Source organism: Phyllobates terribilis, unplaced genomic scaffold (genome assembly GCF_046119375.1).
Source record: "Phyllobates terribilis strain yellow unplaced genomic scaffold, ASM4611937v1 Scaffold_10__3_contigs__length_209671492, whole genome shotgun sequence".
Taxonomy (NCBI): Eukaryota; Metazoa; Chordata; class Amphibia; order Anura; family Dendrobatidae; genus Phyllobates; species Phyllobates terribilis.
In genome coordinates this window covers 193,407,176-193,419,482 of record NW_027362770.1, presented here as the reverse complement: position 1 = coordinate 193,419,482, position 12,307 = coordinate 193,407,176, and the positions used below count along the sequence as shown (strand labels likewise).

Genomic DNA, 12,307 nt, shown 5'->3' with positions numbered 1-12,307 from the left:
TCGGTACTCTACATTTGCAGTTTATGGCCGGCGGGAGGAGGGGGACGAACCTTAAGAAGCTCGAAGACGTCGTCGGCGTCCAGCCGGTAGTCGCAGAGCCGGTGCAGGATCTCCAGGCGGCTGCACAGCGGTAGCTGGTGGTACGTCGCCCCCTTGAGCGGGTTGGGTTTCCCCTCTTCCAGCTCCCAGCGGTAACTAATGATGTCCTCCAGGTAAATGTGGAAGGTCTGAGGCCTGAGAGCGACAGAACATAGGGTGTTACATCGTGGGGGCAGCGAGGACGGATCCTCCGCCTTAAGGGGTCCCCGCACTCACGTGATGTCGTGCCGCTGATAGCAGCCCTGCAGCAGACAGACCAGCAGCTCGCCCAGGAACTCCACATCGTCGCGGTACAAGGCATCTTCCAACTCCTGGTGCAAAAACAAGAAAAGGAACGAGTGTGAAATATCAGCTCACTGCGTTCTATTGTCCTCATTTATCAGCCACCAATGCAGCCTTGCTTTCTGGCCTTTTCTTCTGCAGCAGAGAACGACCCCAAGAGATGCAGAATGGAAATGTCGCCAAAAAGCGCATCCCATAAAGGCTGGAGATGAGCTCAGGAGTCTCTCTGCAGCACTTAAGGGGTTAAAAGTCCCAGCTGTCACTGCAGCAGAGTCCCTTACTTCTGCGGTCCTGACTTTAGACAGACAGGGTGGCAGCAGGGGAGGGGCAGCGGGGGGACGTTTGAGTACCCCCCTAACCATTATGCACGCACATGCAGAAGCCCCTCACGCAGCAGAATTAAACAAACAGGGAATGAAAGGAAAAGAGCTGATAAAAGAAAAAGCCTTAAGAGCGGCCCAGGGCCCCGCCGAGCGCCGGAGACGTACAGAGTCTTCCTGGGGTGAGGAAGACAATGGGCGAGAGACAGGAGAAGAAGAAGGGCGATCTCGCCCCAGCGCCAACGTCAGACGCTGACACAACAGGTCATTAGTGACATCGCTCAAGACTGGCAGCCCCCTAAATCAGCGCGATCTGCAGCATCCAGGCACAGGAGCCGGCCCATCTGTCACCGGAGGGGCGGGGGGCACTAACGCCAACTTTTTCACCACTTGGTCAAAGACAGCGGATATAAACGTGACCGTCTGTACAGTATCGGTGATAAGTTCTGCCACCTGTTCCTGGCTCTTCATGGAATGTGCACATTGTAAATTCAGACTGAAGGCTGCAATATATATGGACTTGTGAAATTATTGTGACCATCGGGTGTGTTTTGCAAAGTCAGCGATGGTGCACATCTCCATACAGCACCAAGTCCTACGTCACAAGTGTCCTAAGCCAGAAAATGGCACGAAACACTCAACTAAGGAAAGAGAAACCAGAATCCATCATTACCGTAAGACATGAAGATCAGGAAAATTGCTAGAACCTTGAAGGTATCCTCAAGTGTAGTCATGAAAACCAGCAGACGATATCATGAAAATGACTCAAAGGAAAGTACGATCAAGAACGAGCTCTGCTGCAGGAGGAGAGGTTCATCAGAGTCCTGAGTCAAGGAATGAGCTCTGCTGCAGGAGGAGAGGTTCATCAGAGTCCTGAGTCAAGGAATGAGCTCTGCTGCAGGAGGAGAGGTTCATCAGAGTCCTGAGTCAAGGAATGAGCTCTGCTGCAGGAGGAGAGGTTCATCAGAGTCCTGAGTCAAGGAATGAGCTCTGCTGCAGGAGGAGAGGTTCATCAGAGTCCTGAGTCAAGGAATGAGCTCTGCTGCAGGAGGAGAGGTTCATCAGAGTCCTGAGTCAAGGAATGAGCTCTGCTGCAGGAGGAGAGGTTCATCAGAGTCCTGAGTCAAGGAATGAGCTCTGCTGCAGGAGGAGAGGTTCATCAGAGTCCTGAGTCAAGGAATGAGCTCTGCTGCAGGAGGAGAGGTTCATCAGAGTCCTGAGTCAAGGAATGAGCTCTGCTGCAGGAGGAGAGGTTCATCAGAGTCCTGAGTCAAGGAATGAGCTCTGCTGCAGGAGGACAGGTTCATCAGAGTCCTGAGTCAAGGAATGAGCTCTGCTGCAGGAGGACAAGTTCATCAGAGTCCTGAGTCAAGGAATGAGCTCTGCTGCAGGAGGACAAGTTCATCAGAGTCCTGAGTCAAGGAATGAGCTCTGCTGCAGGAGGACAAGTTCATCAGAGTCCTGAGTCAAGGAATGAGCTCTGCTGCAGGAGGACAAGTTCATCAGAGTCCTGAGTCAAGGAATGAGCTCTGCTGCAGGAGGACAAGTTCATCAGAGTCCTGAGTCAAGGAATGAGCTCTGCTGCAGGAGGACAAGTTCATCAGAGTCCTGAGTCAAGGAATGAGCTCTGCTGCAGGAGGACAAGTTCATCAGAGTCCTGAGTCAAGGAATGAGCTCTGCTGCAGGAGGACAAGTTCATCAGAGTCCTGAGTCAAGGAATGAGCTCTGCTGCAGGAGGACAAGTTCATCAGAGTCCTGAGTCAAGGAATGAGCTCTGCTGCAGGAGGACAAGTTCATCAGAGTCCTGAGTCAAGGAATGAGCTCTGCTGCAGGAGGACAAGTTCATCAGAGTCCTGAGTCAAGGAATGAGCTCTGCTGCAGGAGGACAATTTCATCAGAGTCCTGAGTCAAGGAATGAGCTCTGCTGCAGGAGGACAATTTCATCAGAGTCCTGAGTCAAGGAATGAGCTCTGCTGCAGGAGGACAAGTTCATCAGAGTCCTGAGTCAAGGAATGAGCTCTGCTGCAGAGGACAAGTTCATCAGAGGCATGAGTCAAGGAATGAGCTCTGCTGCAGAGGACAAGTTCATCAGAGGCATGAGTCAAGGAATGAGCTCTGCTGCAGAGGAGAGGTTCATCAGAGGCATGAGTCAAGGAATGAGCTCTGCTGCAGGAGGAGAGGTTCATCAGAGTCCTGAGTCAAGGAATGAGCTCTGCTGCAGGAGGAGAGGTTCATCAGAGTCCTGAGTCAAGGAATGAGCTCTGCTGCAGAGGAGAGGTTCATCAGAGTCTTCCGACAAGGAAATTGAAAAATCGACAGTTCCTCAGATAACAGCCTTCATAAACAATGGACCCACTTCAAAAAGCAGAGATGGCCTTTATTATCGAAGTTCTGCGAAGAAACCACCACTGAGGACCGCAAACCATAAGAAGAGACTTGTTTGGGCAAAGCAACATAAGGACTGGACAAGTAGAATCTGTGCTGGGGTCTGAAGAGTCAATATTAGTTTTTTTTGCATCAACCGACACAAAAAGGGCGAGTGAATAGTTTCTACGTGTGTCGCGCCCACCGTAAAGTCTAGAGGAAGGTGTGATGTTTGCTGGTTAAACCCCCGTCAGAGGCCTCTCATCCAGCCAAATAACCTCTTGTTTTGCACGGATGAAGGGCAAACACCCGTCTGCAAAAAGAAGCAACCGACAAAAAAAAAAACCTACTAGTTTCCTGGTTCGTCTTCTTCTTGAAAAACTCAGCTGGCTCTCCTGAGTATAAAAGGCGTTGTGTGCACATGGCCTTACCCAGCGTGGCCACCACAGCAGCCGCCGTCCCATCTGGTCTCCACTTAGTGGGACCATCACTTGTGTTACAGACAGGATAATGACACCAAACCCCTCCAGGCGATCGTGTTTCCATTTATGTCCCTTCCTGGTTTTGCTGCCTTCGTTCTGAATCTACACGTGCACATTGGAGCAAGAACAAGGAAAACCCATTACATGAACAAGCGAGTGCAGATTTTTCACCGATACTGTGGCAGATCTCCACTAGGCGGCACCGCCAAAGAGGAGCAAGGCATGTGTTGAGATAAGATAACCTCTTTCAGATGGGTGGTGTTTTTTTTTTACGTGTCCTTCCTCGCACCGGTCATCAGAACAGAGTACGGTCGGGTTCAGACGCTGCGATGAGCAGATGTCACGTTCTGTCTCAGCCGGGAGAGTCTCTTAGCTCTTTCCTCCAGCTTAGAAAAATCATGACTGCAGCAGCCGCTGATTGGCTGCAGTGGTCACCTGATGACCCCGCCGACAAAGGAAGCCAAGGAGACCATCAATGAACACTGGCAGCAGTATGGGGGCGCAGCGGGGGTCCGGTAGACAGGGGGATGTTAGGAAATTATGCATAAAGGCTAGTGCACACGTTGCAGTATATTTTTACTTTTTAAATTGGGGGCTAAATTCATGGATTTTGCAAAAATTGCAGAAAAAACAAGAAATGAAAAATGTGAGAGCAGGGTCAGATGACAATGGCGGCAGCTCTGGTGTCTGACCACTGTTTCTGTCCTCTATAGGAAGGGGGTGGGGGAGGTTTAGCCTGCGGACCCTCCTGTATGGGAATTTACATCACATCCCCCCTCCCTGGTGCTGATGTCCTGCTGAACTTTTAACCTGGCCGAAAACAGATTCCCACAATACTTTGCTCTTGGGGATAAAACTCCAGGATTCAGATATTTTTGGGACTCTTAAAGGGACGTACACAGCAAAATATCTGCATTGATTGTCTCATAGGAAACTGTTAAAACTTTTTATTTTTTGCTCTTTTAAAAAGTTTTGCAGTCGGTTCAGACGGCGGAAGCAACGCGATCACTACAAGGACCTAACGGCAGCCGTGCAGTCCGGTTGCCCCCATAGATGGGTCCCGTTCGGCCGCTATCCCCCACGGTCCTGCGGCTTTCTACCTGCAGTTTTGGTTACAGGAGGAATGAAAAGGTTAAACCCGGCTCCATGAAAGAACCTAATTGACATATCAAAAGCAAATGGCCTGGAGGGGCTGGGGTGTTTACAACCCTGCAAACCCACCCCCTGCCGGGCATCCTCCCCCATAACAAAGCCTGGGACATGGAGACCTGAGGACCTGCAGCTGAGCAGCCCACCAAACACTTATAGTAGAATCACAGGGAGCTGGGAAAGTATGTGAACCCCAAGACGGGCCGTGTCTGTGGTCCACCAGGGACATACGAGCCCATAGTAGCAATTCCAGAGATGGGGCAGGTCGATTTCAACATGCCCAATCCTTTAGCCATGCTCCCGCACCAAAAATTAATGGTTGAATCTGATTGGTCGAAGCCGGCGTATTACATCAAACCACGTAAAGTCTTATCAATGATCTTGATGGATTGATAACGTGCTTCTCCGGACATGCTGGGAGTTGTAGTGTAGGAGCGACCCCTGCACCTGCTGGTTGCAAGGGGTGACAGCGGCGGGGGACGGGCGGTTGTTTTCTCGCTCGCCTCCTCCAGGACCCATGTGACAGGACTGCTGATGAGAGAATTCAGAGGGTCTGGGGCCGCTTTACAGGTCCCATCTCGCCCCTATAATCAGCCCTGCAGCTGCCGCGCTGCACCTGGGATCTCCCAGTTGGCCGCCTGGTAACGAGCGCAGAGAGGGGAGATTACACGGGCGGGCGGCAGGGAGGGCGGCACGCCAGATGATGGAATACGCCAGCAATACCCCAGGTGGGCACAGACTAGCAGCACACGTGCGATCGTCACGGCTCGTATCTGCGCCGCGGCATAGGGTGGTGCTATATAAACAATAATGACTCCTGCAGCAACAGAACAGCTCCCCTAGTGGCCAGTAAAAAAAATAACATAATAGCAAAATTTAAAGGGGCCCCCGACAATAAGCTGATCTCCATAAATAAGTGCTCAATGCCTCCACAGTGCCACCGCAGGTGAGAGAAGGAATTACACTGATCACATTGATATCAATGATAGCTGATAAATGAGAGTCCTAACTAGATAATCACACAACCCCCCCCCCACCCCCGTAACAAGGGAGGCATTCTCTCCAACTAATAAAAGTAAGTACACCTCTGTCCGACAACTCAACCCTTGTGTATACTTGCATCGCCGCCCCGCCCAAGAGGTCACGTAATTGAGAGAGGGGGCATAAGCGGCTACCAGAATCCTCAGGCGGCAGCTTATCTCCCTGGATAAGGAAGGATTGGGCATGCTGAAAGTCGAGAGGCCTGATCTTTCTTCCATACACATTATATGGTGGGGGCTGGGGACGTTACATGTCACCGGCAGCAGGGGGGAGGCACCCAAGTAGGTCTAGAGTGAAATCCTACAGACACAGTAGGATCACCCCATAAAACCGGCGCACATGCGTCAGGGCGGCGTCAGCAGGGGGCGAGGATGGGCGATGGGCGTCTCTGATCCACAAGAAAGAGCCAGAGTCGTCCCCTCATCTCCACCATAACACAAAGCCACGTGTGTGAAGCATCAGCGGAGGACGGGGGGAGCAAAACAGGGGGGACACAGGCTGCCCTGCCCCCAATACTGGCCATACACACAGCAGAGCATAGGGAGACTGGATCACAAGCTCTTGAGACCACTTAAAGGGCCGGTAACCATAAAGTCTGCACTGTTATAAAGTCCCGTGTGCCCTGAAGTCGTGCAACAGTTGCATCCGTGGAGGTCAAGTCTGCGGCGCCAGCTGACGGCAAGTTTGGCGCAACAATGGCCCCGGACCAGCTGCACTGCAACAAAGGCGACCATGGCTCCCAGTGGTCACATGACTTGCCCCATTCACTTCTAGGGAAAAAAATAAAAGTGAATTATGCAAAATCCGCAGGGTCCCATGACTAAGGCTGTGCAGAAAGTGCCAGCAAGTGAGGGGTTAATCCCCCCCACCCTATAGGTGAGTCACTTATCAGACCCCAAACTTCATTTACACTACAAACAGCTTCACATTGTCCTGCAAAGTGACAGGAGGGGGATAGAGACAAAGGAGGGGAGGCAGCTGGCCCCTCACAGGCTGCACCTTCAATTAACCCCTTCAGGAACAAGGTGCGAACTAGTAGAGGCAGCAACACTGGGGGGTGGGGAGACGTGTCCTACATCCCTCCCTGGGAAAGCTGGGTGATACCCAAATGGGGACAGAGCAATGCAGACGTGAAGGAGTTAACAGACATATGCCGGCAGCACAGCCCCGCTCCCCTCCCTCAGGGTATTGTCCCCTCTAGATGCCATGCTGCCCCTGGAAGACCCAGAACAAAACAGACAGAGGGGTTTCCCCGGAGTGAGACCCCCGAGCCCCCCCGCCCAACAGCCAGAACAAAACCCCTCCATTATATCCAGCAGACTGCATCCCAAAAGGCAGAGGGTAGAGAAGCAGCCCCCTCCCCAGCCACAGCTGAAGCCTCCACACAGCAAGGGTTAAGTCAACACTAGAGTGTCAGCTTCTGGGACCAAGGCTAAGAGGCAGCGGCAGGTGGGCCGCAGAGCTGACACTCCAGTGAGCGAGTCCTGGCACGTAACCGGTTAATCGCAGACCGAGGAGTGTAAAAAATAAGAAAAGTTTACAGCCACAACAGCGGCCCATGCTGGGGAGGGGCGTCTCCTGGAGTGACCCCACTGACAGAGGGGGTCACACTGATCCCCCCCACAATACTGCCCTCGCAGTGACCCCAATATTAATGCTGCCAGCACAGGGCGCCCCCTCCCACTGTCAGTATTAGGGGTGTGGGGCTCACCCAAACACTGACCGTACTACGGCCCCCCACACTCCACAGGACCCCCAGAATCAAACACTTTCTGAACCTGTCACCCAGGAGGAGTCGGCAGAACAAGATGCAAATACTACAGCCGTGACCCCATAATAATCACCTGCCCCCAATACTCAGGACCCCACAATACTAATCCCCCAATAATCAGTGATGACAGGGACTGAGGCGTCACTACTCAGAGGTGCAGTACCCTCCCCTGGGCGCTACTGGGGGCTGCTCAGTATCATGGGGGGCTGAGTATAATACGGGTCTGCTCAGTATTATGGGGGGCTGAGTATAATACGGGTCTGCTCAGTATTATGGGGGGCTGCGAATAATACGGGTCTGCTCAGTATTATGGGGGGCTGCGAATAATACGGGTCTGCTCAGTATTATGGGGGGCTGCGAATAATACGGGTCTGCTCAGTATTATGGGGGCTGAGTATAATACGGGTCTGCTCAGTATTATGGGGGGCTGAGTATAATACGGGTCTGCTCAGTATTATGGGGGGCTGAGTATAATACGGGTCTGCTCAGTATTATGGGGGGCTGAGTATAATACGGGTCTGCTCAGTATTATGGGGGGCTGAGTATAATACGGGTCTGCTCAGTATTATGGGGGGCTGCGAATAATACGGGTCTGCTCAGTATTATGGGGGCTGAGTATAATACGGGTCTGCTCAGTATTATGGGGGGCTGAGTATAATACGGGTCTGCTCAGTATTATGGGGGGCTGAGTATAATACGGGTCTGCTCAGTATTATGGGGGGCTGAGTATAATACGGGTCTGCTCAGTATTATGGGGGGCTGAGTATAATACGGGTCTGCTCAGTATTATGGGGGGCTGAGTATAATACGGGTCTGCTCAGTATTATGGGGGGCTGAGTATAATACGGGTCTGCTCAGTATTATGGGGGGCTGAGTATAATACGGGTCTGCTCAGTATTATGGGGGGCTGAGTATAATACGGGTCTGCTCAGTATTATGGGGGGCTGAGTATAATACGGGTCTGCTCAGTATTATGGGGGGCTGAGTATAATACGGGTCTGCTCAGTATTATGGGGGGCTGAGTATAATACGGGTCTGCTCAGTATTATGGGGGGCTGAGTATAATACGGGTCTGCTCAGTATTATGGGGGGCTGAGTATAATACGGGTCTGCTCAGTATTATGGGGGGCTGAGTATAATACGGGTCTGCTCAGTATTATGGGGGGCTGCGAATAATACGGGTCTGCTCAGTATTATGGGGGGCTGTGTATAATAAGTATAATAGGGGGCTGCTCAGTATTATGGGGGGCTGAGTATAATAGGGGGCTGCTCAGTATTATGGGGGGCTGAGTACAATAGGGGGCTGCTCAGTATAATAAGTATAATAGGGGTCTGCTCAGTATTATGGGGGGCTGAGTACAATAGGGGGCTGCTCAGTATTATGGGGGCTGAGTATAATAAGTATAATAGGGGGCTGCTCAGTATTATGGGGGGCTGAGTATAATAGGGGTCTGCTCAGTATAATAAGTATAATAGGGGTCTGCTCAGTATTATGGGGGGCTGAGTACAATAGGGGGCTGCTCAGTATTATGGGGGGCGGAGTACAATAGGGGGCTGCTCAGTATTATGGGGGGCTGAGTACAATAGGGGGCTGCTCCGTATTATGGGGGGCTGCTCAGTATTATGGGGGACTGAGTGTAATAGGGGGCTGCTCAGTATTATGGGGGACTGAGTGTAATAGGGGGCTGCTCAGTATTATGGGGGGCTGAGTATAATACGGGTCTGCTCAGTATTATGGGGGGCTGAGTATAATACGGGTCTGCTCAGTATTATGGGGGGCTGAGTATAATACGGGTCTGCTCAGTATTATGGGGGGCTGAGTATAATACGGGTCTGCTCAGTATTATGGGGGGCTGCGAATAATACGGGTCTGCTCAGTATTATGGGGGGCTGTGTATAATAAGTATAATAGGGGGCTGCTCAGTATTATGGGGGGCTGAGTATAATAGGGGTCTGCTCAGTATAATAAGTATAATAGGGGTCTGCTCAGTATTATGGGGGGCTGAGTACAATAGGGGGCTGCTCAGTATTATGGGGGGCGGAGTACAATAGGGGGCTGCTCAGTATTATGGGGGGCTGAGTACAATAGGGGGCTGCTCCGTATTATGGGGGGCTGCTCAGTATTATGGGGGACTGAGTGTAATAGGGGGCTGCTCAGTATTATGGGGGACTGAGTGTAATAGGGGGCTGCTCAGTATTATGGGGGGCTGAGTATAATACGGGTCTGCTCAGTATTATGGGGGGCTGAGTATAATACGGGTCTGCTCAGTATTATGGGGGGCTGAGTATAATACGGGTCTGCTCAGTATTATGGGGGGCTGCGAATAATACGGGTCTGCTCAGTATTATGGGGGGCTGCGAATAATACGGGTCTGCTCAGTATTATGGGGGGCTGTGTATAATAAGTATAATAGGGGGCTGCTCAGTATTATGGGGGGCTGAGTATAATAGGGGGCTGCTCAGTATTATGGGGGGCTGAGTACAATAGGGGGCTGCTCAGTATAATAAGTATAATAGGGGTCTGCTCAGTATTATGGGGGGCTGAGTACAATAGGGGGCTGCTCAGTATTATGGGGGGCGGAGTACAATAGGGGGCTGCTCAGTATTATGGGGGGCAGAGTACAATAGGGGGCTGCTCAGTATTATGGGGGGCTGAGTACAATAGGGGGCTGCTCAGTATTATGGGGGGCTGAGTACAATAGGGGGCTGCTCCGTATTATGGGGGGCTGCTCAGTATTATGGGGGACTGAGTGTAATAGGGGGCTGCTCAGTATTATGGGGGACTGAGTGTAATAGGGGGCTGCTCAGTATTATGGGGGACTGAGTGTAATAGGGGGCTGCTCAGTATTATGGGGGACTGAGTGTAATAGGGGGCTGCTCAGTATTATGGGGGACTGAGTGTAATAGGGGGCTGCTCAGTATTATGGGGGACTGAGTGTAATAGGGGGCTGCTCAGTATTATGGGGGACTGAGTGTAATAGGGGGCTGCTCAGTATTATGGGGGACTGAGTGTAATAGGGGGCTGCTCAGTATTATGGGGGGGCTAAATATAATAGGGGGCTGCGTATAATAGGGGGGCTGCGGCTGGGATCACAGGATTGTATAAATAATCGGTCCCGTTCTCAGCAGATATGAACCATTTCCATCCCCACCTTACAGAGCTGTGGTGTCAGGGACTCTGGGATTCTCTGTAGGACGTGAGATTATTTTCTCGTCAGATCTCGGAGTGAAATCGCAGCTGAACACAGCGGAGAAAGAATCTGCAGATCGGCACCGACCCAGAGAATAGCTGGAGTGAGCACTCGTCCCATCCATACCCAAGTGTGAGCGAGGCCTTATACCCAGCATTAGGGGGACAGAGGATAACTGAGGCTCAGTAATACAGGGGGCTAATGCTACCCAGTATTAGGGGGCAGACACTCAGTATGGAGGGGCTCAGTATTAAAGTGGTGGGGGGCTCTGCATTGTGGGGGATGTGGGGTGCTTAGTATTAGGGGGGAGGTCAGTATTAGAGTGGTGGGGGGCTCAGTATTAGGGGGATGTCAGTATTATAGAGGTGGGGGGCTCAGTATTAGGTGGATGTGGGGGCTCAGTATTAGGTGGATGTCAGTATCAGAGTGGTGGGGGACTCAGTATTAGGGGGATGTGGGGGCTCAGTATTAGGGGGATGTGGGGGCTCAGTATTAGAGTGGTGGGGGGCTCAGTATTAGGGGGATGTCAGTATTAAAGAGGTGGGGGGCTCTGTATTAGGGGGATGTGGGGGCTCAGTATTAGAGTGGTGGAGGGGCTCTGTATTAGGGGGATGTCAGTATTATAGAGGTGGGGGGGCTCTGTATTAGGGGGATGTCAGTATTATAGAGGTGGGGGGCTCAGTATTAGGGGGATGTCAGTATTAGAGTGGTGGGGGCTCAGTATTAGAGTGGTGGGGGGCTCCGCGATACTCCCATCATCCTCGGTGGCTCCGGAGCACTTTCCCCGTCGGTGGCGGTCGGTGCTCGGGCGCCTCCATCCCCCGGACACCGCGCTCAGGCTGCTGCCTCCGGACTCACCTCGATCTCGAAGTCGGGCAGCTGGAAGGCGGTGCGGAACAGGGAGCAGAAGTGCGCGATGGCCGGGACCCGCCAGCAGGAGCGGAGCTCTGCCAGGGCAGCGTCCGGGGGCATCCCGAGCCCAGCACCCCGAGCCCGGACACAGCGTGCGGGAGAGCGGCCACAATGTGAGCCCCGGCCGGGGAGGAACAGATGGGATGGGGGCGGGGCCAGAGCGTGACACCGCCCACTGCAAGAGGAACACCACGCCCCCCGACCGAGCACAGAGGGAACAGACCGAGAGTAACACCATAATAATGACGTCATAACGGAAAGTAACAAGAGTAATAGTGACATCATCACTGATAGCAACAAGAGTAATAGTGACATCATCACTGATAGCAACAAGAGTAATAGTGACATCATCACTGATAGTAACAAGAGTAATAGTGACATCATCACTGATAGTAACAAGAGTAATAGTGACATCATCACTTATAGTAACAAGAGTAATAGAGACATCATCACTGATAGTAACAAAAGTAATAGTGACATCATCACTGATAGTAACAAGAGTAATAGTGACATCATCACTGATAGTAACAAGAGTAATAGAGACATCATCACTGATAGTAACAAGAGTAATAGTGACATCATCACTTATAGTAACAAGAGTAATAGTGACATCATCACTGATAGCAACAAGAGTAATAGTGACATCATCACTGATAGTAACAATAGTAATAGTGACATCATCACTGATAGTAACAA

At 51.7% G+C, this 12,307-nt stretch overlaps 1 protein-coding gene across 1 annotated transcript in view; it reads right to left on the bottom strand.

Annotated features, from left to right (window-relative positions):
- CECR2 (CECR2 histone acetyl-lysine reader) overlaps positions 1-11,750 on the bottom strand; it is a 61,249-nt gene extending 49,499 nt beyond the window's left edge. The window contains exons 1-3 of the mRNA XM_073650410.1: positions 11,558-11,750; positions 316-410; positions 51-234 (exon numbers count right to left, since the gene is read on the bottom strand). Coding sequence (XP_073506511.1) covers positions 51-234; positions 316-410; positions 11,558-11,671 — 393 coding nt within the window. The 5' untranslated portion in view covers positions 11,672-11,750. The remainder of the gene's footprint in view (positions 1-50; positions 235-315; positions 411-11,557) is intronic.
- Between the last annotated feature and the right edge of the window lie 557 nt (positions 11,751-12,307).